Source organism: Podarcis cretensis (assembly GCF_951804945.1).
Source record: "Podarcis cretensis genome assembly, chromosome: 5".
Lineage (NCBI taxonomy): Eukaryota > Metazoa > Chordata > Lepidosauria > Squamata > Lacertidae > Podarcis > Podarcis cretensis.
The window spans coordinates 60352573-60379723 of NC_137174.1; the positions used below are offsets into that span (position 1 = coordinate 60352573).

At 41.0% G+C, this 27151-nt stretch overlaps 2 protein-coding genes across 5 annotated transcripts; one reads left to right on the forward strand and one right to left on the reverse strand.

Annotated features, from left to right (window-relative positions):
* Window positions 1-2863: 2863 nt before the first annotated feature.
* On the forward strand, window positions 2864-5235 carry DUSP28 (dual specificity phosphatase 28). Its single transcript, XM_079976606.1, has 2 exons — window positions 2864-3532; window positions 5091-5235. The coding sequence occupies exons 1-2, from the start codon at window positions 3185-3187 to the stop codon at window positions 5214-5216; spliced, it is 474 nt and encodes a 157-aa protein (XP_079832732.1). The 5' UTR covers window positions 2864-3184; the 3' UTR covers window positions 5217-5235.
* Window positions 5236-8511: 3276 nt separating this feature from the next.
* Window positions 8512-25818, reverse strand: LOC307216397 (claudin-15-like). 4 transcript variants are annotated; one of them, XM_079976598.1, is made up of 6 exons: window positions 24896-25818; window positions 23818-24152; window positions 11104-11268; window positions 10268-10349; window positions 9600-9701; window positions 8512-8816 (listed from the first exon to the last, which is right to left on the reverse strand). In XM_079976598.1, the coding sequence occupies exons 2-6, from the start codon at window positions 24035-24037 to the stop codon at window positions 8723-8725; spliced, it is 663 nt and encodes a 220-aa protein (XP_079832724.1). In that variant the 5' UTR covers window positions 24038-24152; window positions 24896-25818; the 3' UTR covers window positions 8512-8722. The 4 variants fall into 4 exon arrangements, with proteins under 4 accessions (XP_079832724.1, XP_079832722.1, XP_079832723.1 ...); XM_079976596.1 differs by having other exon boundaries at window positions 23818-24155; XM_079976597.1 differs by having other exon boundaries at window positions 23818-24093; window positions 24896-25817.
* Between the last annotated feature and the right edge of the window lie 1333 nt (window positions 25819-27151).

Sequence of the window (27151 nt, forward strand, 5' to 3'; positions counted from 1 at the left end):
GAAAGAGGAACTCCCATTGGACAAGTGGAATGCTGCTTGCAGGGTGAGGGATACATTTCCCATGTCGTTAATGAGTTCCTGCATGGACTGTGCAGCCAGGTTTTCTAGATTCAGCACCTGCACTTGATCCACTAAACAAAACTGATTTGTTGCCCTTCCCCCTGTCTCTTTTTTAACTGAGCCGGGAAAAGCACATCTGCCCACATTAAAAGATACAATAACCATCAATACATCTATCTTACATGAATTGATATATTCCCTCCAAATGTTGAGATGGACATCCAGTAAGGTATTTAGGCCACTGTATAATATATGGTGGGATGCGGGTGGCGCTGTGGTCTAAGCCACAGAGCCTAGGCCTTGCCGATCAGAAGGTTGGCGGTTTGAATCCCCACAACGGGGTGAGCTCCCGTTGCTCGGTCCCTGCTCCTGCCAACCTAGCAGTTCAAAAGCATGTCAAAGTACAAGTAGATAAATAGGTACCGCTCTGGCGGGAAGGTAAACAGTGTTTCTGTGCACTGCTCTGGTTTGCCAGAAGCGGCTTAGTCATGCTGGCCACATGACCCAGAAGCTGTCTGCGGACAAATGTCAGCTCCCTCAGCCTATAGAGTGAGATGAGCACCGCAACTCCAGAGTCGTCTGCGACTGGACTTAACGGTCAGGGGTCACTTTTCATAATAGATGGTGGCTGTTTATCCTTCCAGGCCCTAAGCAGTAGTTTCTTAGCAACCATAAAGGCTCATCAAATCCACTTTTGTTGTCCTGCCATTCATCCCAATACTACAGACATTTATTTTACAAGTATATGGATGCCTCCAAATATCAAGGATTTTGCCAATACAAAATTGCTATGGACAACAGATTTAGACCAAAAGGAATATATCACTGGACAAGTCTCAATAGCACAGATTCCATAAATTCTGTGACATATGGTGCCTGCAGTTTACTTTTCACACCAGCTGATGATTTGTTCTTCCACTGGCATTTCCTTCAAGCTAGCGCTGAAATTGGTGAGAGGTCTCCACCCCTTTCCCAGATCAGACAGAGGGTGGAAAGCAATGCAGGAATCTCAGCTAAAGCATCCATGAAGGATGGCCATCCAGTCTCTGCTTCAAGACCTCCAGTGAAGGAGAGCCAATACACAGTCTCTCTGCTCTGATTGTCTTGGGCAAGAAAGGGTCTCCCATTGCCAACCATGAAGTGTGGTTCCCTTGTCCTCTCCCACCCACACCCCAGATCCCTCTCAGGATGTTGTGAGTTTGTACTCAATGCTTCCTGACATATGTATAGTACAGTGGTACCTCGGGTTACAGACGCTTCAGGTTACAGATGCTTCAGGTTACAAATTCCGCTAACCCGGAAATAGTACCTCGGGTTAAGAACTTTGCTTCAGGATGAGAACAGAAATCGTGCTCCAGTGGCGCGGTGGCAGCAGGAGGCCCCATTAGCTAAAGTGGTGCTTCAGGTTAAGAACAGTTTCAGGTTAAGAACGGACCTCCGGAACGAATTAAGTTCTTAACCTGAGGTACCACTGTAGAAGGAATGGCCGCCTGTCCAACTAGCGTTTCATTCTAGCATCTCCTAAACCTCCTTTCACAGCACAATATGGGGAGACAGTCGCTGGTTCTTGTTCTCTGTAACTACTTGATATTCAGTCACTGTATATTTTAATAAAATAAGCATCAAAAAAGAAAAGAAAAAAGAAAGAGGGTGGCAACACTTTTTAGTGTATGGCCACAGCATAAGTGCGACAAGACTTGCTGAGTGGCACTTCATATACGCAGCCAACCTGCTGATCCCCTTTCTGTGGCAGTGGAATGTTATAGTGGACATACTCCCTTACCCTTCTTAGAGTGCTAGGCCCTAGAAATAAAAAAGGCAAGAGTAAACATCTGACTCATCGGTGAGTACATGTTATAACTTTGATCCCTTTCATTGTTATTTTTAGACGAGTTTGTTTTGGGGATGCTAGCAACTCTCATTAAATGTTCCAGCACATAGCTTATGCTAGCCTCTTAAAATCAGAGAAACTGGACTGCTTCCTGTTGTTGCTGGCTGAGGTTGAGTTGAACTGGATTTCACAGCTTTTAAAACTTAAGGGAGCTTCTTTTTATTGTTGCTGCCATTGAACAACTGGGAGTCAGAATCCTTGCTGGTCTACTGCAAATTGCTCAAATCGATGCATGTGTACTGATTTGCCATCTGCCCATCCCTGGACTAAAGCCAACTTCATTCATGAAAGCTTATGCCACAGATCTTTTTTTTCTGATGCCACAAAACACCTTTCTGTTTTTTGTTGCAACAGACTAACATGGCTACCCTTCTAGAACAAGCTATCTATATTCACAATGTCTTAATAGCTTTCTCACTTTCCCAAAGAAGAAACATTGCAAACATGCTTAATCCTGTCACTTCGCTAACTGCAGAATTCTGTGGGAGTGTTATTTCCTGATGCTGGCATTCGCTAATAACGCATGTCGACCCACCAGACTGGCATATGTTCTTATTCAATTCTATTCTTTCCTTGGTGACTATGTGTAGAAATTACTGCAGTAAAGGTCCCTCCACACACTTCCTTGTGCAAACAGGATGATCCTGCTAAAATCCCTTAATTTTTCTTACCAAATATATTATGGGGACTCTCCCCTTCTGCTCAACTTTTATTGCACTATAGCCCCTCCAGACAGCAATAATTAGGAAAGCATCACAGAACAGCTAACAAAGCAGAACAAATCCAGCACTAATGCACTATTACTGTGTTGAGAACATGTTGCAGAATAAAGCTGCAATAAAACACTAGTCTGGAGGGGCCCTAAGTCCAACCAACAAGTCTGATTATGTGTGTGTGTGATCTTAAAGAAATCCTAGAGAGTCTTGAATAACTGCTCTATTGTTCCAAAGTGACTGTCCAAAGCTCAATATTGCTAAGTGCTGCCATTTAAAAAAAACACAAAAAAACAGAAGGCATTAGGACAGTCTGAAATGTAATCCTTTCAGCTACAAGTAGAATAAATATAGCACAGCCTGCAGATGGCTGCAGAACAAGACATCCAGAGCGAGCTGACAATCTGTGTGCTTTCGGGAGGTGAGTCTTAAGCACCGCTCTGCCTCTCCCCGTCATTTTCCTGAACCAGGGAAAAGGTTCAGCTGCTCCTCTTCCTGCAGCCCCGCCATTCCCCTTCAAATGTTGACCCTCTGCAAGGTCACCGATTCTCTGTTCATTAGCAATTCCAGGTCAGCCTGTGATGAGAATCTCCTCGTTCAAGAGAGGATTACGTTCTGTGTCAATGTCTCCAGGCAGCAGCCCTTCCCGAGCTTTCAGCAAGTCCAGACGCTGAGGGTCCCCGTCTTTGATGATCCCTCGGAGGACCTGTATCGATACTTTGAGCGCTGCAGCGATGCCATAGAGGGCGCAGTCCAGAGTGGTGGGAAGTGCTTAGTGTACTGTAAAAACGGCCGCAGCAGGTCTGCTGCCATCTGCACTGCCTACTTGATGAAGCACCAAAATCTCAGCCTGAAGGATGCCTTTGAGGTATTGTGAGCATGCAGGAAAAATAACTATCTTGTTCTATAGCTCGGTTGTTGATGCTGAAATGCAGAAGCATTTGTATTCCAACTGGGCAAGAGCATCTTACTTTCTAATTTGAAATGCTTTGCATAACAAAAGTCATTGCAATAGTTCTGCTCCAGTTTTCTCTCTCCAAGGAAAGTGTCATAAGGATAAGAAAGACGATTAATTTTCAAGGCAGCCTAATTTCCTTCTCAGTTGGGCAAATAAAGCCAACTCTGACTGGAGATTGTTGGGGGTGTTTTGGCCCAATGAAATTCCAATGGCAAGTAAATTCTGAATTGTCAGATTCAGGAGTTTAAACTCCTGTAAAATAAAATCTGGCAACATTATGCAGGAGGTTTTGCAGCTTCCTCCCTATGCACTTTAAAATAATAATAATAATAATAATACTCAAGCATTTCAGAAATATTGTATGCTGTTTAGTCAAATTTATTAAGTTAGTCAAATTTATGCAACAGAGGTTTTCAAAGAATGTAATAGTTGCTTGTGGCATGGACACGTTTCACACTATTATCTCTGCCAGACAGGTGTTTGTTCTCTTACAAATAGCTACTTGACCAGAGGCAACAGTAAGGGCTTCTACACATTATTTTAAATGAGTGTGCAATGTGTGCACACATTACTTGAGCTGTACACTCATAGTTATTCACATGCAACATTTAATGAGTGCATAGTTTGTGTGTAGCTGTGTACACAATAGCTGAGTTGTACAAATCAAGTGTACACTCTTTCACATCAATAGTTGCAGGGGCAGCTTGTACCTCAGTGTAACAGGTGTGAACAAGCGAGTGAGACAAAAATGTGTGTATACCATTGGACGTTAATGCCACTCACATGTTGCTTTCAACTCTCTTAAAAACTATCGCCTGTTTCTAGCATTAGTACAGACCTCTGTTGTATTGCCAGAAAACTAGTTTTGGGGAGCAAAGGGGTGGCAAGGACTGCAAACAGCAACAATTTGGTTCTTTTTGCCAGGACCTTAATATACTATGGCTGCATATGCACCATACATTTAAAGCACAGGGCTTCCCCCAACTCTAGGAACTGTAGTTCACTCACCACAAAATTGTAATTTGCAGCAGCCCTTCCAAACTACAGTGCCCAGAATTCTTAGAGGGAAGAAATGTGCTTTATATTGTGTATATGGTGTGTAGCAAATGGTGATGGATTTTCATGAGGACTTTTTCTTTAAAAGGTAATAATAATAATAATCCAAACTGATATAGAAATGTGGAAAACTGAACTTAAGATTGGAACAATGCAAAACTGGTAGAAATCTAAATTGACAAAATTGCCCATTCCTATAGACTGCTATGATGAGATGTATTGTATGTCTGTTAAATTTGCAGTCATTATTTATGAATTTGCATCTGTGCATATAAATTAGCACATAAATTTATGTCACTCTGTGCCTTCTTTTCAGTGATACTGTTCCACTTTTAGGGCAACTGTAAATGGCCAGCCTGTGGGAAAGTCACTTCCTTTGTGTGTAATACATTTCCTTTTTTCCTCCCTGTAGATTGTGAAGATGGCCAGGCCGGTAGCAGAGCCCAATGTTGGCTTTTGGTCCCAGTTACAAAAATATGAAGGGCATTTACAAATGCAGCATCAGATGGATCCTTCTCGAAAAATAACTTCGCAATAAACATTTTTGTTTTGATTCAGATTGTGGTGTGGGAGAACTCCTTGAAGGAGGTGTGTGTGTCCTAAGAGCTTGGAAAGATTGTAGATGCCTCCAGACTGTCAGTATTGTTGGTGGCAAGGAAAAAATATAGGTATACAGATAGGAGAATTCTGCAGTTGCCAAGATCCAGTTTTGTGGCAAGTACTCTTTGGTGAGAGAACCCCAGCAGAGATTTAAAATCACAAAATATACAGCAAGGTAAAGCATGGAAATGTAGGCCTTTAGGCCTTTAAAATATGTCTTTCTGAGTTCCAAAACTTCCCTCTTCCCTTAGCATAGAAAAAGACCGCATGTTTGGTAAATTAAAAATGATTTACTTACAAACTATCCCATGGTCAGGTTCCTGCACTTCAGAAAAAGTTGCACAGGCAATAAAACTTGGCTTAGTTAAAGTGGTAAAGTTCCTAAATTATTGGTATAGGACTCAAGAGTAGAGTGGCCATGTGGTCTGAGCTGCAGAAACCAACTTAGACCGCCTCACGCATTGAGCTTTTCAGGAAGACTGGTTGAACTGGCTTGATTACCTAGTCCCTCTCAAGCTGAGGCGAAGTGACCTCCTAAGCCTGGCAGGGCAGCTTACTCTATGGTATTAACTCCTTAGAGTTAAGCATGGTTATATGAGGCTGGGTATCCCACAAGAATTTTGTGGGAGAGATTCAAGTGTGTGCAGGAGCTTATGTTTGCACAATCAAAGTGGATTAAAGCTATCGGTTGTCCTACACAACATACCCACTTTTAAAAAAATGAACTTTTTGCTTTTTGGAAAATGAAGGAGAAAGCCTTTTAAAAGTGTGTGATTAACAAATGGTTGATGGTGAAACATGTAATCACCTCATAAGCAAATCAGGATGATTGATCATTGACATATGGCAAACACCTGGCAAACAAATCAGAACAAATGATCAATAAAGACTGAGCATAGTCTAGCCTCTGTTTAACAGCAAATCAGAATGGATGCTCAAAAGTCAGGTCATCCAAACTCGCTCTGTGACTGATAACCATCAGCATGCTTCTCATCTGCCTAGTTCCTGAGGAGCCGTTTTTGTGGACTGCCCAGAAGTCACACAGACATCCCCCAAAACATTATTCTTTGGAACTTTAGTAGTCTCTGAAGCCACAAAATAAATGTTGACAATTGAGGTCAAAATGTGGTTATGTGCCCCTCCAGATTGGAGGGCTTTTGTGTGTGATTCTTGGGTGTTGTTGGTATCCATATTTGAGAAATGATGCACAATGTTGGCACTCTATTGAATTACTCAAGACTGAAAATTTATTTAAAATGTGTTTTAATGCAACACTGCTTCATTTGTGTTTTATTTCACCAATAGATATGTGTTTTGAGCATGTTGCGAGTGCCCACTGGCATGACTGACAATCACCTGTATTTAAATAAAAGTTTCTACTCTCATGTGAAACATACATTATAACAGCTGGCTCCAAAGTTCATAATAAGGAAGGACAGAGCAACAAATAATGGCCTTGGGCAAGATGAAAACTGTCTTTGCGAATATGTAAAATATATCAATCTACTCTTATCTGCATTTTATGCCTGCATTTATGATTGCCTGTAGCTATTTATGTGTCTACATTAAAATCATATCAGTATTTTCTTTTTCGATTAACAGTACTCTGCTAGTGAATTGGCATATTTTTCTGAAAGTGATTATGATTGATGACTGATTATACAATACGAATAAAGTATTTAGGGTGTGGAAGTAGTAATCTTAGTTTCTTAGTGATGGCTGAATTTTTACATGCAAGGCAGCTTAATCATAGAATTGTAGAGTTGGAAGGGATCCTAAGGATCATCTAGTCCAACCCCTACAATGCAGAAATATGCAGCTGTACCATACCAGCAACCTTGGTGTTATCAGCACCATGCTCTAACCAAGCAGCTTAATAAGAGGGAGGGTTTTGTTTTGAGAAAGGGTGAGTTCTTAACTTTCCCACCTGCTGGCTGTTTTTCAACTCCCAATCCTACTCCCATCTTCTTCAGTACACACACAAGCAGCTCCCCTACCACTCTTCTTCTTCGAAAAAAGGCCAGGGCTTCTTTTAAGTGTAACATGTTGTTTATCCCTACCCTAAGCCAGGAACTGCATACCTTTTGGGGTCAGTGGACACACTGGGTTTTATAAGAAATTGTAATGGGTGCCAGTGACTGGTGGGTGGGCAGTGGTGGTGGTAAGGCATGACACACAATAGCTGCCACATCTAAACGAGCAGCAGAAGATATAGGTCCCTAAAATGGTCCCCATCCATGGGAAAGTGGATGGCCCTACATCAGCCTCTGCCACACTCACAGAGCAGCTTTTTGTACCTCTCTTGTTCAGAACAGAAGGGAGGTTGTCTAATCCTGGCCTACAATGGAATGTAGGCATATTTAAGGAGTGTTTGTTCAGCGTAGGGGAGACTGAGCCTGTGCAAACAGAAACTGAGGAAGAAGAGCAAACAAGTCTCTCATTTATTGAGGATATTTACTCGAGACCTACTTACTCGAGAACGTTTGGTGGGGTGGTCACGCAAGCAGCACACTGGCTATCTCTGCCTAAGTTCATGGAAATGTGGGCCCTGATGTCTAACAGTGGGTAAAATAACACACAAGAGAAGCAAAACTTTGTTATAAAGAAGCAAAAACTCTAGGTTTATTGAATATACACAAACAGTAAAGATGTTAGCACTCGGTAGAACATACATTCATAAGCAGCAGGTCAAAACATGTAACAAAGGTTCTGCACAAAAAGTCTCTTTAACAGTAGCTCTGGCCAATGAGAGCTCTGTGATGCAATGCCTAAGTGAGGTGAATGAGAATGTTTCCCCTTCGAATCTTGCCTCCATCACAACCTTGGCAGGAGGCCTTAAGCAAATTTCCCTCTCTCTTCCTCGGCCCCTTCCTCCATCTGCAGTGTGGGGATTATCCTGATCAACCATGCAGAACTGTTGTAATGGTTACAGAGATAATATGTGTGTGAAGCACTCTGGACACTCTAAAGCACTATGCAAATACTGTGGTACCAATATTATTAAGGTCCACGATAACCTGTCTGAATCAGTTCATTCCTCATATAGTGTTTGCATATTGTATGGTTAAATACTGAATCCTTCAGAGAGAGATAAGACGTTTTATTCTTGAAATGATCCTAAGTTTACAGTGTTCCCTAGTACAATGAGACAACATTATGACAAACTAAATAAATGTAGATAAACTAGATAAAACTAGATAAAAAACACCTCCTGGGTGGTTTTTTTTTGGGGGGGGGGGGTTGGGAATATGCTAACATGTTACATATTATTTTTCTTTACTAGGCTAGTCCTCATACACCCAAATGACACTGTAGCTTAAACTATTACCAGAAGGAAATTCTACATATATGTAAAATGCCTGTTGAAAGTGGAAAATGGAAATGGGAATGGAGGGCTTAGATGTTATACAGTAATGAGTTAGAACATGTGAAACATTTTAAAATCTAAACGTAGTCTTTGGCAGATGTGACTGTCTCGGACTGTTTGATGTAAATACGTGCATCCTTGCCTTGCCGGGTAGCAGCATACTTGTAGTCTCTGTAATTAAAAAGAGGTGTCAATGTGCTGCTGCTCTCTCATTCTTTCATTCTCTCTATTTTTGAGAAATTTAACTGAGTCAGGCATGTCAAAGTGCAAGTAGATAAACAGGTACCGCTCCAGCGGGAAGGTAAACGCCGTTTCCGTGCGCTGCTCTGGTTTGCCAGAAGCGGCTTAGTCATGCTGACCACATGACCCGGAAGCTGTACGCCAGCTCCCTCGGCCAGTAAAGCGAGATGAGCGCCACAACCCCAGAGTCAGCCACGACTGGGCCTAATGGTCAGGGGTCCCTTTACCTTTACTAGAGGTTACAATCCAATCCTATTCATGTTTGCTCAGATGAAAGTCCCATCATTTTCAGTATTATTTCAGGCATTTCATTGCATATGTTATATACCGTATTTTTTGCTCTATAAGACTCACTTTTTCCCTCCTAAAAAGTAAGGGGAAATGTGTGTGCGTCTTATGGAGCGAATGCAGGTTGCACAGCTATCCCAGAAGCCAGAACAGCAAGCGGGGTTGCTGCTTTCACTGCGCAGCGATCCCTCTTGCTGTTCTGGCTTCTGAGATTCAGAATATTTTTTTATTGTTTTCCTCCTCCAAAAACAAGGTGCGTCTTGTGGTCTGGTGCGTCTTATAGAGCGAAAAATACAGTATTTTCAAAATGCTTAGAAAGCAATATAAACACTTGGGGTTTGTTACCAGACAAAACAGACAGCTCAGTGAAATCTTTAACAATCTCATTGATACTTTTTACTCTTGTAATAGCAATTGGTCAACTACCTGTGTTTTTCTTTGCATGCTGAACATGTCAGGAAGATCCCACCAAGTATAGAAAGGAGGGAACCAGCCCAGCCTAAGTACAGTGCATATCCCAGCTCAAATCTGGAAAAAATGATTTCGTAGAAGCATCATTACGATCAAATCAGATACATTTTGCCATATTTTTCTAATGTAGTGGCTGCCAGTGGGAAAAACATCGAGTATAGGAGGAGAAAGCTAGGAGATATGACCAGCCGCTCTCCAGGTTATTTCTGCAGAAGGCAGGAAAATGGGTTTTGTCTCAAATAGATGATCTGCAAACACTGAGGTGGGTCAAAGCAGGGCTTTCACCTACAGTAATCCTTTAAACACCCCCCGCCCCCGCAACCTATCTTCTTTTATGGTTGTCAGAGACATTAATTCCTCCGTCCTTTGGTCACATTTCAGCATGACCAACAGACTGAAATTCCGGAACTAGGCCAACAGGAAGCAGCAGAATGTTACTGAAGCATGCATTCAAAGTATTCTTATGAATCTCATCATTTTTTGTTAAGAAACGTACAATGCAAAAAAGATTAAAGCCAAATGTTTGTTTCATGTGAGTTTTAACAATGCCTAAAGCCATTTACATATTGCAGTTACTGAACTGAGTTTTTTTTAAACAACAACATGCAAGTCTGTAAACTTACTTGGTTCCACCATAAAATGAATCAAAAAACTGAGCTGTGATCCTTTCTGCATACCAAGAAATAGCAACCATTGATGAGAGACCTAGGGAAACAATACAGATCCATTTTAATGGAGCGAACTAACAAATTCCACAGCCTTGCCTTACAGAAATAACATGTACGTAAATATAATAAAGTCATCAGCTGATTAATGAAATCCTACTCAGCCTCATGAGTTTCAGCTGAATACTTAATTCAGCTGAGTTGGTTAATTTGCTCAGGGCTGCTGGATGGATGTGTTTCTGCATCATTACATTGTGTTGAATAAGATGGCAATTGAGTGCCTCCCCTTTCCTATTATTCCACTGCTTCTCAAAAAATTTTCTCTGGGCCACATGTAAAAATTTGCATGCACCACATAGATTTTTTTTATCAAAAAGAAATACATTGGAAAACAAAAAGAAACAACAACTAGCAGTGCTTGATTTATAACACAAAACACAGCTACTTTATAATATGATCACGGGGCATCCAGAAAGCATAAAATGATGCAGCTGCATAAGAACATTAATCATTCCGAAAATAGAGTTATAAACACATCTTCTCCAGCACTCTGTTCTAACGGTGATTCTGATTCACTAGTAGGGTTGTCCTCAAGATCTCTCATTTTGAAAAGATATTCATATTATTCAAATAAAAAAACATTATTTTGATACTACACTATACTGAAATGTTTAAATGTTTCTTTGATTGCCCTTGAATCCTCCAGCCACACCAGCATGGTGCACAACATGCTTTGAGAGCCACTGTTCAATTAGCTTTATTTTTTTTTGGTGCATAGTCTACCGATATCTCACCTGCTAAAATGAAGACCATTCCCCCCAGCATGGCAATTTTTGATTTTGCATTTTCACTGTTGGATCCAAGCTGAGTGCACTTCAAACCAAGCAGTGTCAGCAGAGTCCCACACATACCCAAGATGAGCGAAGTGATCATCAGGGCCCGACATGCTTGAATATAAGCTGCAGAGGAAAAGAAATTTTGTCAAGAAAGGTATCAGTTTTGGCAAAGGACATGTTAAACAGCAATACATGCCCATTGATCCAAATATGTGGCTGCTGAGAGGAACAATGGGCAGATGGTACATTATATATATAAATCTGGTTTAATAGAAAGCAGTATCAAGAAGCCCATAGAGGCAGATGTGAGATTAACCAGCCCAAACTATGATTCCAACCTAGAGGAAATCTCTCAAGCCCTTAGACTGTCAGAAACATCTTTCATTACCCACATGTATGTGAATCTGTCTTTTGGTCTGACTTCTCATCTGAGAGTTGCCCAAATTCCCCTTCCATTTAAGAAATACATTGAGGATATCACTGTTCCTCCCTTCTTTAGGGAGTCCTCCATGCCTTTGAGATATTAGAAGCCATTACACCAGTCCTCATACTCATCTCATACCTATTTGCATACTTAGCGACCAACATAACAAAGAAAAGGAGCAAAGATTGATGGTGGACAGATCTGGAAGTAAATGGTCAAGACTGAATGCAAGCATACAGAGATGAGCAACAACCAGCATAACTATTCTATATACAAACATCTCCACCATCTGGTGGCCATTTTGCCAGTTTAATGTTTGAAGCTATTCTCTCCATCCCATATTGGGTTTGCAAAGCCGTTTCTATTTATATCTTGACTCTGTGTAGCTCAGCAGCACTGACACCTCAATTACTCATTCATTCATTTAAATTTATATACCACTTGATTGTAAAAAACCTCAAAGCAGGTTACTAAACAAATGCAACACTAAAATTATTAGTAAAAACAATTAAAACATTCAGGCTGGGGGCTGGTGGATAAAAAACAAAAGCATATTTATGATGTAGTGAGAAATTCCCTAGAATACTATCCACTGGTAAGTATTGATTCATAAAGTAACTTATTAATCCACTGTACCAATGAACAGGAGTTGCAGCACATGATTAATGAATCAAATGACAAGAACAGGTGACAAATAAATGTAAGCCACATGTTTTCTGTAGCTATTATGCAACTGAATTCTATGCTATCATCTAGCATTATCATACTCTTTAATGAGCGTCTGGTGGTTCTATAATGTAAACTTATCTATGTAGTTTGCAGGTTTCAAACAAGAAAGTATATACCTAATCTGCCATGGCACTGCAGGTGAGGGTTTCCTGGGGACACCATCAGGAGGTCCATTACACACAATGTAGGAATTGGGTCTTTAGTGTTGTGGCCCCTATCCTGTGGAATCCCCTCCCCTCAAATGTTAGATAGGCATCATCTTTTGGTGCCTACTGAAGGCTTTCCTCTTTCAACAAGTCTTTCAGCAAGTTGAGGCATCTGCATCTGTAGCAGAATTGCTTTAAATATGTTTTAAGGCTGGTTTTATTGTTTTGTCACTTGTTGTTTGCAACCCTAGGCTGCTTTATGAGGAAGAGTGGGATATAAATTTAACAGCAATAACAACAGGATAAATAGTCCATTTATGTATGGTATGAATCAGCCAAAGTTAGGAATTTTACATAAGTTGTATTTTCTCTTCATTTTAGTGTGGGAAATGGTATTACTCAATGTCCAGGATTCTGAGATAGTTAGGGTTCCTTTTCCCTCTCAAGATCAAGGTATACATTCTGTGAGATATGCTGACTGCTTAAATTTAACTTTGCTGTTGGAAAACAACATCCATATACTCTGTCACTTTTGTTTCAAGTAACCAACCCATCTTTCTTTATTCCTCATTCGTGAATTTCTTATGAGCATAAAAACAAGGGCAGGAACACACAGTCTTAACATACAAATGTTTAAAGATCTTAAACTTTTTGAGAGTGTGTGTGGGATATATGTGGGAGGTGGGCATGCATGGGGGTTCAGACATACACACCCTAACGCTACTGCTGGTCTTTGTAGACATTGAACCAGAATTTATATACCACTTGATTCTAACAGTGTCCTCTTTTGACCTCCATTTTTCTGGCGAGGCAGTACCTCTTTTTCGGTCATTCCTAAGCAGCCACCCTACCTCCTGCTTTGCTTTTGGCAGCAAATCCAGAGGCAGTCCAAGGTATAATTGCCACCACAAAGTTTATTATGAAACAGGAGCAAAGCATAACGCTCGATGATCAGATATTTTCTTTTTAAGAATACATTTCTAGTTTTGGCAGATACTTTCACTGGTTTAATAAGAACAGAGACTGTGGACTTGCTTGTTTTGGAATCCTTTTAGTTAAAAGGCTATTTTTAAGTCTCAATCTAGCTCTTCCCCTCCAGACTCAATTCACAAAGCACTTGTGTGCAGTCAGAGCACAAAGAAGGAAGGAAGCAGTATTGTCCCTCTAATGGTCAGCAAAATAAAGGCTTTTTAAGAAGAAGAAGAAGAAGAAGAAGAAGAAGAAGAAGAAGAAGCAGAAGCAGCAGCAGCAGCAGCAGCAGCAGCAAACCTGGAACCTCCATTAGAAAGCAGGGAAGTTTTGAGCAAAATATATATTTAATGGCACGCCATCAAAGCAAAGCTAGTTTCTTCCAAAAATTAGAACCCAGATGCAGAGAGTAGAAGTAGAAAGAAACAAGGTCAAGGACCCTTCAGTTCAATCTTCCAAATAATTGCACGATAATTGCCGCAAGAAGCATGACTAGGCTGCCCCTGTGCACACATGGATCTATGTGAGTACTTTGTATAAAAGGTAAAGTAAAGGGACACAGGTGGTTCTGTAGTCTAAATTGCGGAGCCTCTTGGGCTTGCTGATCGGAAAGTCAGCAGTTCGAATACACATGACAGGGTGACCTCCTGTTGCTTTGTCCCAGCTCTTGCCAACCTAGCAGTTCGAAAGCATACCAGTGTGAGTAGATAAATAGGTACTGCTGCGGTGGGAAGGTAAATGGTGTTTCCGTGCGCTATGGCTTCTGTCATGGTGTATCAGAAGTGGTTTAGTCATGCTGGCCACATGACCTGGAAAGCTGCCTGCGGAAAAATGCTGGCTCCCTTGGCCTGAAAGCGGAGATAAGCGTCACACCCCATAGTCAAATTCGACTGGACTTAACAGTCCAGGGATGGCTTGCGTCCCACGACTTGAAGCACATTATTTTGCTGAGCAACCAAACCAGCCCACTTTCTCACTGCAGCTTCTGTGCCATAATCCATACGGTCCCAGGGGGGACTGCAGTGGGGAGCAGGGATTGGTAAAAAACAGGCACCCTGAGCATGCACAGTGCAAAGCCACCACTGGATACAACCAAACAAAACTTCACAGTTTCAATGGCTGGTTGCCTGGACATCATATTTATTTCCCACAAGCATCAAGGAAGTGGCTATTTAAATGCCCAAATTCAGTTAGACCTGCAGGGGGCTACCATAGGGGCCAGTGTGCCCACCAGTACCCTCTATGGCAGGGGTTGTCAACCTGGTCCCTACTGCCCACTAGTGGGTGTTTCAGGATTCTAGGTGGGTGGTAGGGTGTTCTACGGCCCAAGCTGAATCCTCCTTCCATCGAGCACTGGTGGGCGGTAAGGAAATTTTACCATCAAGAAAGATTCTTGAGTGGGCAGTAGGTATAAAAAGGTTGACTACCCCTGCTCTACGGTATACATGAAAGGGCTCAGTAAATATTCCCTTAAAAATTCACAATGCACAAGGAACTGTTTGCTCTTCCTGCTCAATTCCTGTTTGCAGTGGCTCACCCTCCCCTACACTGAACACATCCCCATAAACATGTTCACATTTCATTGGATGCCTGGATCAGATACCCTCTCTCCTTTCTGTTCTGAAGAGATGCAAAGAGCTTTTCTCTGAGAGCAAGCATGGCAATGGCTGATATAGGTGCCTGTCTCTCCATTAATGCAGGGGAAATGCCAACATCATTTTGTAGCCCTGCCTCTTTTCACTTTGAGACACGATGGTCATTTTATCTTACGCCACTCCCCACAGCAACCATTTTGTGATTGGCACCAACAGCCCTTTCTCAACAATCCAAATGTGCCAACTGACTCAATATGTTTGGTGACCCCACACATGGCAGGAGGGGGAGGAATCCAACATGCTACATCCTGGTCACACTGCTGAAACCACTCGTTGACATGCTTGCGTGGTTGGGTTAGCTCTGGGTGGGCTTGCTTGCCCCACTCCTTATGTAACACAGGATGCCACATGACCTGTTGCTTTGTTGGTGCAAAGCAAATTGTCTCCCATACTATCACAACTATATATATCAGTAAGAACAGGCTGCTACTATGTTCAGTACAGAGATTTGATTGCCCCTCTTATCAGATAGCTGAGTAATATAATAAGCAAGGCAGCAAATGTGTCAGCAGCTACTTGCGTGTAAAGTGTCAACTACGTAATCTCCAAAGCTAGGTAGCTCTCCATTCCTTAATGAAGTGCAAACACTATAAGTTTCTAAAAATATATAAGTAGATACACAAGGAAGGTCCACAGGTCAGTGACAAAGCACCTACTTTTCACAGAGATGGTAACATCCAATTTCTGGCATCTCCAGGTAGGGCTGGGAGAGAACTCAGCCTGAAACCCTGGAGAGCATCCATAGAAATGTGTGCCAGTCTGAACTTTTCCTATGATTTATTGCTGTAGATCAGAGGTTCCCAAACTTATTTGGCCTACCACCCCCTTTAAAAAATAATAATTACTCAGCACCCCCTGGGAATCTACCTTCTTTAAGCAAATAAACAGAAAGGTGCAGTGACAATTTTGCATTCTTTTATATGTCTACATTTATGCCTACAACTTCTTGAAAAATAAGTTAACAAGCAGCTGAATCCCATACATGTTCACTTGAAGTAACAGTCCACTACGCTCCAGCGGCATCCCACAGCCCACCTTACATTGGCCAAATGGGCAGGCAAGCTGTGATTCACTTCCTGGGCCTGGGTGAAGCTAAAAAGGGTTCACCCAGGCAGAGGAAAACCCTTCGCCTCCATCATGACCACCGGATCCAAGGGAGGCATTGTCACTATCCCACAACGCCACCCAACCTGGTGGTAAGCGCCATTACACAACAGGTGGAACATGTATGAACGGTTTTTCAAAATTTTCTTCTCTTCTTTATGCTTCCAACGCCCCCTTATTTTTATCTCATGCTCCTCAATTGACCCAGGGCTACTACCACACCCCTGGATCGTTCCAGCACCCCAAAGCATTTCCCAAACACTGCTGTAGATCATAGCATCAGTTAAGTTGGCATAAATTGAAATTATGACCTGTTTTAACCCTGGAACTTCTTATCTTATCTGAACCCTGAAAGGCATGAATAAATATCCTGACCTCTTAATATATAAAGATCAAAAAACTAATCCTGTCTTACCAGCAAAGTTTAATTATCACCTCCTATAGGAAAGAATGGTGTTTTGTGCAGACAATGGAATCTTCTTCCAAAAGTTAAGTCACAATTCAGCAAACATATAATATAACCAACTAGTGAGTCATTTCTCACTAAAGTCATGTCTTCTCAACCACAAACTGGGCAAATGGATAGGAACTTGTAGGAAATCAGCAATAAATCAAAGGAATAAAGATTTATCCCCTCTCCAGAAGGTAACACTGGCTCAGATATGCCGACCCATCCTTTTAGTGTCACATGAATTTCAGCCCTGACATCTTTGCCAGTCTTTGGTTTCATGCTTTTGTCTATTTTATATGCACTACTTGAGACATCCAAGCCAAGAGTTGCTTAACACCCCTATTAATGTGGATTTGTTGAAATATTTATAGCACCTACAAAATTATTCAGTTTTGTTTATGAGAATATAAGAACCCATACCATCTGGCTGCAGGATAATGCTTCATGAGCTATAAAAAATAATAATCTAAAAACAAAGGTTACACAAGCAGTGTTAGATATAATGAACTATAAATATTTTTAATCGTTTTATTTACAATAGTCTATTTTGGCAAGTATCAGTGAGATGGCTGAGCTCGCATTTCGCCAACCAAGTAGGTCAATGCAAGGTTTGGTGGTTGCTTCACATAGTCTCAGATCACTATTGATACATAGAGTAAATACGGTATATTGTTTCTTATTTTGACGCAGCAAACCTCAAATCACTATTAATAATTAGCTCATCCTGTGACAGATCTGGCAATGGACAGCTTGCCACAAGGTGCTGTTGGTGTCTGCCCATCAGGAGTGAAGTACAGTACAGTAGTCTTTCAGACAACTTCCTGTATGAGCACCATGTAGCCAGCTGTCACCAGATCTACTGGCAGTTGCCAAAAAGCAATTCCCGAGTGTTAAAATGTTAACACTCAAGCCTTTCTGACATTCAGCTGCAATACAGCAACATGGCACCAAAATAAGAGAGTTATAAGATATATTCATTATACCAGTGAAAGATTTAAAGCAACCAATTATTTTGGGTTTACTGATACAGCCTGTGTATCACTTGCACAGGAATTGTGACCTACTTGCAAGTCGTGACCCTCAGGTTGAGAAACACTGGACAATAAGGTCAGAAAATGAAAAATGAGGGCAGAGTCATAACCCTGGCATGGTCTGCTCAAACAATCTATAAAACACTGTTATGAGTTTGGCTGTCTTTATTCCTGTGACTGGGTCCCCATCACTATGGTTTTGCCTGACAAATCAAAATATGGCTTGGACCTAACAAAAGGACAGTGGTGTTCCTTGATGACTGGGGATACTATTGCCCTGGAATGTCTCTCCCACCCTTCAGCTAGTGGGAAGAACAGAGAAATAGACTGGAGCAAGTAAGCGTTTGCAAAGAAGGGCACTTTCAGATGGTACACAGTACAAATGTGTGCAGGTGGGAAATGATGGTATCTTGGTTACAAGTTCCACTCTCAACCACATCACATACGTGTTTATGTTTATGAGGTTATAATGTCTCTAAGGGGCTATAGAAAGTGAGAGATTTTAGCCAGAGGTAGCTGAACTAGAAGTAGCCCAGAAGGCTGTGAAGATCCATGCTGTTCATTTGGGGAATCTGATGCAGGCTCAGCAGTTGTTCCACTTCCTGTAGAAGCTACCATATTTTTCTGTGTATAAGACACCCCCTATTTTTGGGGACTCCAAATTAAGAAAACACCCCTGTGTATAAGATGAGCCCCAATTTTAAATCTAATTTTTCGGTTAAAGAAAACCTAATCTTACACACGGAAAAATACAGTATTTGTTTCTAATATGCTTTGCTTATACATTGTAAATCTTCAGTCCTCTCTTATCCAAAGGAAATTAATTCCTGTAGCATTGCCTCTGCAGAATACTCATGGAAGCCAGAAGTACATTATTTGAAAATGCAGAAAAGTAAGCCTATATATTTTCAGGTCAATACAGATTTTGTTGAGTGTATGCAAAGCAAAGTGCAAATTTTCAAATATAATGTTACAAAATCAATTTTAATAAAGCCTGGTCATAACCCAACACATCAGTGGTGACGAACAAATCCCCCTATATAACAGGCACACCACTGTATACAGTTAATGTTTTAATAGCTTATTTAAAGCTCAGTTGCTTCTCTACAATACATTGCCCCATTGCCAATGCCAGCAATACCTTCCCTATAGATGAATAACCTGCCATCACAAACCTTTAGCTGTTTTTAATAACAGCCAAAAAATGTTATTTTGTTTAAAGCTCTGTGAAGACTATGTTTTACCTTCATTAAGGGAATGCACTGACACACACACTTTACTCTCAATGAGTTCTGATTCATCACCTTTCAGGGCAGGTGGAAAGAGAATCTTGTCCTCCATATATCAACATGCCAAGAAACTTCAAAAATCCTTCACTTTTGGAGCTCAAATAAGCAGTCTGTTATAATCTGACAAGCTCTTTGAGGGAAATGCCTCGTTGATGTTATTTTCAGTCAAAATTCACTATATATACGTTCCATGCACCCACCCAATGAATAATTTCACCTGATAAAGATGTGGACATTTACATCAAATAAAGACATACCAGGAAGTGCCAAAAGTGTATCAAACGCTCTGCAGTTGGAGATTCCAATACTATCTTCCGCACAGCTGTGCCACAGGTTTTCATACAGGCTTGAGCTTGTAATCACACTCCCATGTACGGTGGAGACCTTCCAGTAACTGTTTTTTAAAGTTGCTCCAATCACTACCCAGCCACCCAAGGTGAGTACAAAACCAGTGAGTTCCAAAACAGCAGACATGGTTGAAACTTCTAACAGATATATTATCTATTTTGTATTAAGATGAAATATAAGAAGTATCTCCCCATTAAAGGCCACTTGCTGTCTTAGCTCCAGTTTCCTCCAAAATGAAGCTACCTTTGATCTTTGTTCCGTCAACTAAATGATAAGATTTGTAGCACATTGCTTTTAATAATTGGAGGCGTGGTTTAAGGAAAAAGTGCTAATTGCACTGGATTTGCAAAAGGACAAATGCTATTGATCAGTTTTTCTGATAAAATTTATGGCATGGGTATTTTTTTCACATCTGCATAGCTATCTAATGCTTCAGGTAACTGAAACGATCGCCCCAGAGTGCCTTCTTCTGCTTCATGGAACCCACTTGGCTCCCTGGTATACTCCAGAACTCATGGCAATGAAACAAGCTGGGAGACAGTTTGAACATGAGTGGAGAGAAACTCAAGTCAAATGCCATCAAACACTACTGAGGGCTCATCATCAAGCCTACTTAGTGGCAGTGAAGACAGCAAAGAAGGTATACTTGGTAGCCTCCATTGCAATCCTCATTATGCAGTTCAGTACTGTGGGTGCTTTTATAGTCTAGCCCAAAAGAGGTAGAAGAACCAATAGTAGCTTGCTGTGATTTGTTTGCAAAGCATTTTATAGCTAAAATAGCTTGTGTCCACTGGGACCTTGACTCTGCTGTTTCAACAGATGGCTCTCAAAGGGTGTCCAGAGCACCACCTACTCCTGTTGGGTGAGTTTCAGTTGGTAAGGCTCAAGAATGCGGGCACAGTCCTTGGATCAGTCACAGTGACTGCTTGCATTCTAGATCCTTGGCCTTCTTGGCTGATAAAAACTAGACGGTTGGTTGGACCAGGAAGGTTATCAATGCTTCCTTATAAGAGAGGGTGGTCCCTGCTTGCTTGAAGAAGGCAGTGGTAAGAGCACTCCTGAAGAAACTCTCCCTGGATCTGGAAAATCTAAACAATTACTGGCCAGTTGCCAATCTCCCCTTTTGGGGAAAGGTTCTTGAGTGAGAGGTTATGGACCAGATCCAGGCACACTTGGAAGACATCAATTGTCTAGATCCATTTCAATTGGGGCTTAGGTCCAGTTTTGGCACAGAAACTGCTTAGGTTGCCCTTTATGATACCCATGTCAGCAGAGGCTGATTTAGAGGAGCGTGACCAGTTCACTCGCACTGGGTAAGGTGCTTAGGGGGCACCGCAACAATTCTTTAGAATGGAACACGAGAGGTGGGGGAGATTTTTTCCTTGGACAGGGTGTTGCTGAAATTTCAGACCCCAATATTTTCTACTCTGAGTGGTTTACAAAGCCATTAAAAATACTAAGTATAAATCCAATTTTACACAACAAAACAAATTTTAAAATCAACCAAATTCATCTCAAACCAGCATGTAGAGGGAATAGGAATACAGAAGGGTCTTTACCTGGTATCTAAACACCATAATGTAGGCACTTTGAGCTAGTATGTGTAGGAAAGGGCAATACTTCAAGTAGTCTGGCCCACAAGCCATTTAGGGCATTAAAGATTCAAAGGAGCACTTTGAAATGAACCTGGAAGCAGACTGAGAGTCAGTTCACAGGTGTATGTCAGCACACTGGTGTGATGTGATTATATTTACCACTCTCCATCAATACCCTCAGCCACCTTATTTTGGAACAAATGATGTTTCCAGACCATTTTCAAAGGGAGTGCCACATATAATGCACTGAAATAATCCAACAGGGAGGTTATCAAATCATTTACAACTGTAGTAAGGTGATCTCTCCCCAAATGGGTCATAGCTGGTTAGGTTAGCTTAAGCTGATCAAAGCTGGTCTAAGTCACCAAGGCCAGCTGAGTCTCAAGAAGCAATGCTGGACCTCCCTCCCTACCACAAACTATAAGCCAGCTTCTTTTAGCAAGACTGCAACTCCATCTAAAGCACCACCAGGAACTGGTGAATTCAGAGCACTCTGTCTCCGATTCTTCCCATCATCAGGTCTAGCTCCACCACTACCAGTACAGAGACCCCAAAAGTTCACCCATAAACAAGCATGTTCCTCAACAGAAAAGGTTGCCCACAATGTGCTATAGGAATGGCTTTGTTGTTGTTTAGTCATTTAGTTGTGTCCGACTCTTCGTGACCCCATGGACCAGAGGACACCAGGCACTCATGTCTTCCACTGCCTCCCGCAGTTTGGTCAAGCTAGTAAGGACTGGCTTACTAGCACAGTAATCTAAGGTTACTTACCAATCTGTAGTGCAAATAAATAGTTTTTCTCAATACAGAATTGTGCATGCTCATCCTCAATAAGCTTTTAATCTAGATTGATTTTTGATCCCACTGTTCACAAGCATGGGTGTAGTTACCTGGTGCACATTTGAAAACCCTTCCCTTGTTTAGGTTATCATAGAACTGTACAGTTGGAATGGATCCCGAGGATCAACTAGTCCAACCCCTGCAATGTAGGAATCAAATGGGGATGTATCCACACTCCCCCCCCCCTTGCCTATGCCCCAGACGAAGGTGGAAATGGTAACTGCTATCTTGTTATACGCCCACCCACATCACTGGGCAGGTGTAGATATACCCATTTCTGGGACTGCCTCTATCAGTTTTCAAATGAGCACAATGGGGGATAATGCAGAATCAATATGCATTGAGACTTTCTTTTTAGAATAAAACTGGCCCATAAAGAAGCACTTTCCAGGAACATTTAATAGACACTAAGTCTAGATTGTGTTTGGACTATGTAGAAAAACAAGATCTGAGTGAGCATTGTCTCCAATACTTGTTTGCAGAATGTTTAATTTGCAAGTCTTAATGATTTACTGATAAGGAAATTGATTCCTTGTTAATGCATCTTCGTCAGGGCAAAATAAAAGCCTGACACCACATGATTTATATGTTTATTTAACACAGCACAAGGATCAGAGCAGGAGACAAAGTCTCAAAGATTAAGGCATAATTAGAAAGTACTTAAGATACAAATAATGACCTACTCAAATGGTTAATTTATTTATTTTTAATGATCCCTGGATAAACTAAGAGTTAAGATGATATTTAAGTATATGGTGTCAAGTTCCATGGGAAAATAGTGAAAATGAATGTGTCTAGATAAACTATCAGCAACTACACTAATGGTAGCTTTCTTGTGTAAACACTCAGCTATTTATACCACATCCAGAAAAATCAACTACCAACGTGCTACACATTTATCAGATTTTGTAGAATTAAACCAATTAAATACCTCTCAATGAAGTTTAATACAGCAGAAGTGATAGTAACATGTAAGCACTGCATGATGCAAGGGTGGCTAACCTGTGGCCCTCCAGATGTAATTCGACTTCAACTCCCACAAGCACCAGCCAGCATGGCCAAATAGTAGGTTATGATGTGAGTCAAATAACGTCTGGAGAGCCACCCACCTGTCAAAATGGCCTGTGGAGTAAGGGCTCAGGATCCAGCCCACCAGCCAAACTCTGTTCCCCACCCTGATTTACATGCTTGTGCAACACTAGACAAAAGGTACATCTTCACTCATGTCTGAGATTTAACTTCTAGAACAGAGCTTCCAAAATGTTTCCCACCATGGACCACTTGAAAATTGCTAAACATCTTCACAGACCTGCCTGCTGCAACAATTACAGTGTGATGTGTTAGATGTTGTATGATTTTTAATTGTATGTTATTACCTCTTTCATTTTTTATTCCTTATATCTTTTTGTATTACAAACTGAATTCTAGAAAAAAATCAAAATATCTTTTTGTATTACAAATTGAATTCTAGAAAAAAATCAATTATGAATATTTAATACGATGGATGCGCTACCGCCCATCTTTAGCCACAGATCTTTATACACATACCATGGACGACATGAAAGAAGCTTGTGGACTACTGGTGGCCCACAGACCATAGTTTGGCAACCTCTGTTCTAGAGACATTAGGGAGGGAGCTGAACCTGGATAATGACTGCTCTAGTATCTCACACCCAATATGTTAACAAAATGTTGCCCAACAGGCAAAAACAGAGATCAAATAGTGGCAGTGATTACCTGTGACATATACTTTGTAAATGTGCATTTTTAAATATTGAAAGGGAGCAGCCACTGACTATGTACATCAGAGCTCCTTCCTTTGCATTGACACTCCTGGAGTGGGACAAATGCATGCAAACTGTACTATTTGTATACAGTACTTCTAAAAATACAAATGTTTTCAGTGACAGATTTAGATTATTGTTGACACAACATTTGATCACAGAATATATATGAAAGTTTGTTTCTACAGGCTTGCATTAAAGTTCTTTCCTTTGTATCTATAAACACACAATGTCAGATGTTCGCATAAGTAGCGCACAAATTCAGACTAAGAATCCAGCATTTTATGTATGAAAAGTGTTAACTTACTTTCCAAACTGAGCAAGGAAAAGAATTTCTTGCACTGAACTGAGCCCAGAGAAGTAGCTACACAGTTCATCCAGAGACCTTCATAAATACAGCTTGCAGTAATAAGCGCTGCAGCTGGTCTAGAAAATTTCCAGCAGTTGGACACAGTGGCAACCAGTAAAAGGATGAGACCCAGAATGGCCAGAAGCAGTGCAGAGATTTGAAAAGCTGACGACGCCATCCTTCAATGACAAGTGAATTTTCAAAGATTCACTCTCAAATTGTGATGCCAAAATCCTATTTTAAAAGTTGATAAGAGACCATGTAACAGCACACTTGTTATATGAGGAATATTTCTGCTGAGAAGAAAACAAAACTGTTAGCTTCTTTTCTAACACAGAATATTCTTTGCATGCTAAGTTATTATCCGATATACAGCATGGATTCATTTTTAATGCATTTATAGTGGATTTACAGTACTGTTTGCAGAACAGCAGTCAATATTTTGAGATACGGCATATAAAGCAGTATTTCTGATATAAGAATAAAATGCAGAATAATAATAATAATAAATAATAATAAATTTTTATTTATATCCCACCCTCCCCAGCCGAAGCCGGGCCCAGGGCGGCTAACAACAATAAAATAAGACGTTAAATTTCATTAAAAAATTACTTCAAAATAATTTGAAGAAAAGATGGGAGCTTCAAATACATTTGAGGTGCACACAGCATCGCATGCAGAATAGTAGTTAGAATCAGAACTATTGGGAAACATGGTACATAGGACAGTATTTCTGGCATAGGAATTCACTGTTATCTATAATAATAATAATTTCCATTTCAATATTTGTTTCTTTGAAAAAATAGAGGTGGGTTATGTTTGAGCAGGAAGGAAGAAGGGAGGATTGGGGAAGTAATGTGGCTATATGTTGTTTGCTTCATAAAGAATTATCAGCAAACCATTAATGAACAATTAATTTGCAACTTCCAAATTTATTTTAAAGCCAATTAACTGAATTAACACATTTAAATAATTTTACTGGATTTACTGGTGTATAATGTAGATTCAATGTCCTGTATAATATATATGTACTTACTTTTAGGTATCTGTGTTCTGTATTTTCCCCTTTGAAGTTTTTCCAGAGACACGACAGCAGCTTGTGAGGGCCAGTTTTACCAAACAAATAGTGAACGTTTTGTAACACTTTAGGACCTTTCCCCCCTGTTCTAAAAATCAATGCCTCTAGCCAGTTCATTGACTTCACCATTGCGCAAGACGTATAGCTGATCCAATGAACTATGTTATTCAAAATGGATCCTGTTCCAGCAGGGGCGAATCAAGGTTTTATTTCACCCAGGTCAAAGACCCCGTTTGCCCCCCCCCCCCATGTGTATTTGTGCGCACGCACACACACACACAGGCTGGAAACCTCAATGACATCCATCTGGAGGCTTCACCCAGGGCAAAAAAAACCCAGCTAGCTTCCTTGTAGCTAAAGGGTTCTTACAGAACCTGAATAAAATCACCTATTAGTATTCCTCTAGTGTCTGACCCCATATTAACTTTCAACGTTCCTTATGTTTAAAGAGAGAAGCCATGTGGTGTTCACTAAACACTGAGGACTACAACTCCCATATTCTCTATCTATTGGCTATGCTGGCTGGGGCTGATGGGAGAGGTAGTCTCAGACATTTGAATTGTGCCATATTGGCAGTCCCTGTTCTAATGTTTTCCAAAACAAACTCATGATTTTATCTCAGGGAAATGATGCTGTGAAAAATGAGATTATTCTGCAAAAACAACAACAACCAAACATGAAGTATTTTCAAAATAATCCTCCATATAGCAACAACAATAACACAACTTTTAGAGGATTCTGAACAATCTAATCTGACTCAACAAGTTTGTAAAACAGGCCAGTGTTAGCTCCATTTTAGGAGTAGCTAAAACAGAAGGCCAAATTAGGCATTAGCTTGACAAACATATTGTTCCAGCTCCATTTTTGCTAAGATTATGGGGAATGTAAAGTATCAGGAGAAACTGGCAACTCTCCCAGGCACCCGGCTTGATTCCCTGTTGACCTCCCTGGCTGCATTCGCCAGCAGGCGCAGGCAAGGTCTCGATCGGCGATTCTTCTCAAACGTGAGAAGAACACACCCCTCTTTCCTGCCCCCCCGGGCAGGGGAAAGAGATAGACAGAAATGTATTTACATGCCTTTATTTCTGTCTTTGCAGCGTTACAAAAAACATGACTGCTCTCTTCAAGCTCCAGCAGTGTAGAGACAAACACTTCCTGTACTTCCTGTACAGCTCATATTACACTCTGAGGTAATTCCGGTGCTTCGCACTGTGAAATGACTGTCCCACTTTTTCCCACAGCAGTCCCAACATGTTTACTTTTCAAGCTAGCACTTTGCAGCTGCATTGCATCCATATCGTAACAGGAAGGAATGATGGGAGGAAGATGTGCCTTTATTTGTTCAGTGATTCTGGGTCCACTGCAAACGTCCTGAGGCATGGACTCACTTAAGTGTCTAGATATGGGTAGGATGCTACAAGTGTAGTACTTTTGGGTTCCAAGTCATTCACTTGGAAGCATCAGTCCTTCTGACACTTCCCTAAAGCCAAGGTTCATTCTTTCTCTTTCTGTGCCAATACTATGTTTATTTTCATTCTCAATGACGGGTATCAAAAAAGAGGTCACTGTTGCCACAGAAATGCTACTAAACTACCAGAAATGCTACTAAACTAAATATCAGATTGTACTCCCAACTTTTTTTATGCCAAGGCTCCTGTGCTTTTAACCATTATACAAGTGCACAAATCTACCAGCATGGAAATGTGAAATACTCTGCCAAGAGACATTCAGCAGGCACTTTCTGTCTCAACTTTTAAACACCTGTTGAAAGCTTTTTATTTTATCAAGCTTATGTAGGCAATTAAGGGTGTAGTTTTTCCATAATACTTAGCCAATTCCTGACTTTGACTTTTAAATACGCTTTTGTTGTAAGCTTTTAGGTAAATGAATAGCGGTTTTAAAATATTGGAAAATACTGGAAATGGAAAAACTCGTGTTCCCTTTTCGCCAGTTAAAGCTACTTGACACAAGCCCTGCAAAGGAAAGAAAAAAGATGAGAAACATCCCCAACTGAAGAGCAGCAGGCTAACGGCGATCACTGATTTCCCTCAGCATCTTTTCCTACTTCTGCCATTTACCACCGCTGCCCACACAATCCATGCCTGCGCTTTCCTTTTCCTGTGAGAAGATATGAGTGGAAGCTACTGCCTCGAGGAAGAAAAGGCCCTCTGGCAAGGAAGAGGCACAGCCTCGGTGCCCAGTCCAGCCTCAGCG

Coding starts and splice junctions, on each gene's coding strand:
- LOC307216397 (XM_079976598.1), bottom strand. CDS start 24,037: ATGGCGTCGTCAGCTTTTCAAATCTCTGCACTGCTTCTGGCCATTCTG. Junction 10,350..11,103: donor AATGGTCTTCATTTTAGCAG/GTGAGATATCGG, acceptor TTGTTTCCCTAG/GTCTCTCATCAATGGTTGCT. Junction 9,702..10,267: donor TCATTTTATGGTGGAACCAA/GTAAGTTTACAG, acceptor CATTTTTTCCAG/ATTTGAGCTGGGATATGCAC.
- DUSP28 (XM_079976606.1), top strand. CDS start 3,185: ATGTTGACCCTCTGCAAGGTCACCGATTCTCTGTTCATTAGCAATTCC. Junction 3,533..5,090: donor GCCTGAAGGATGCCTTTGAG/GTATTGTGAGCA, acceptor TCCTCCCTGTAG/ATTGTGAAGATGGCCAGGCC.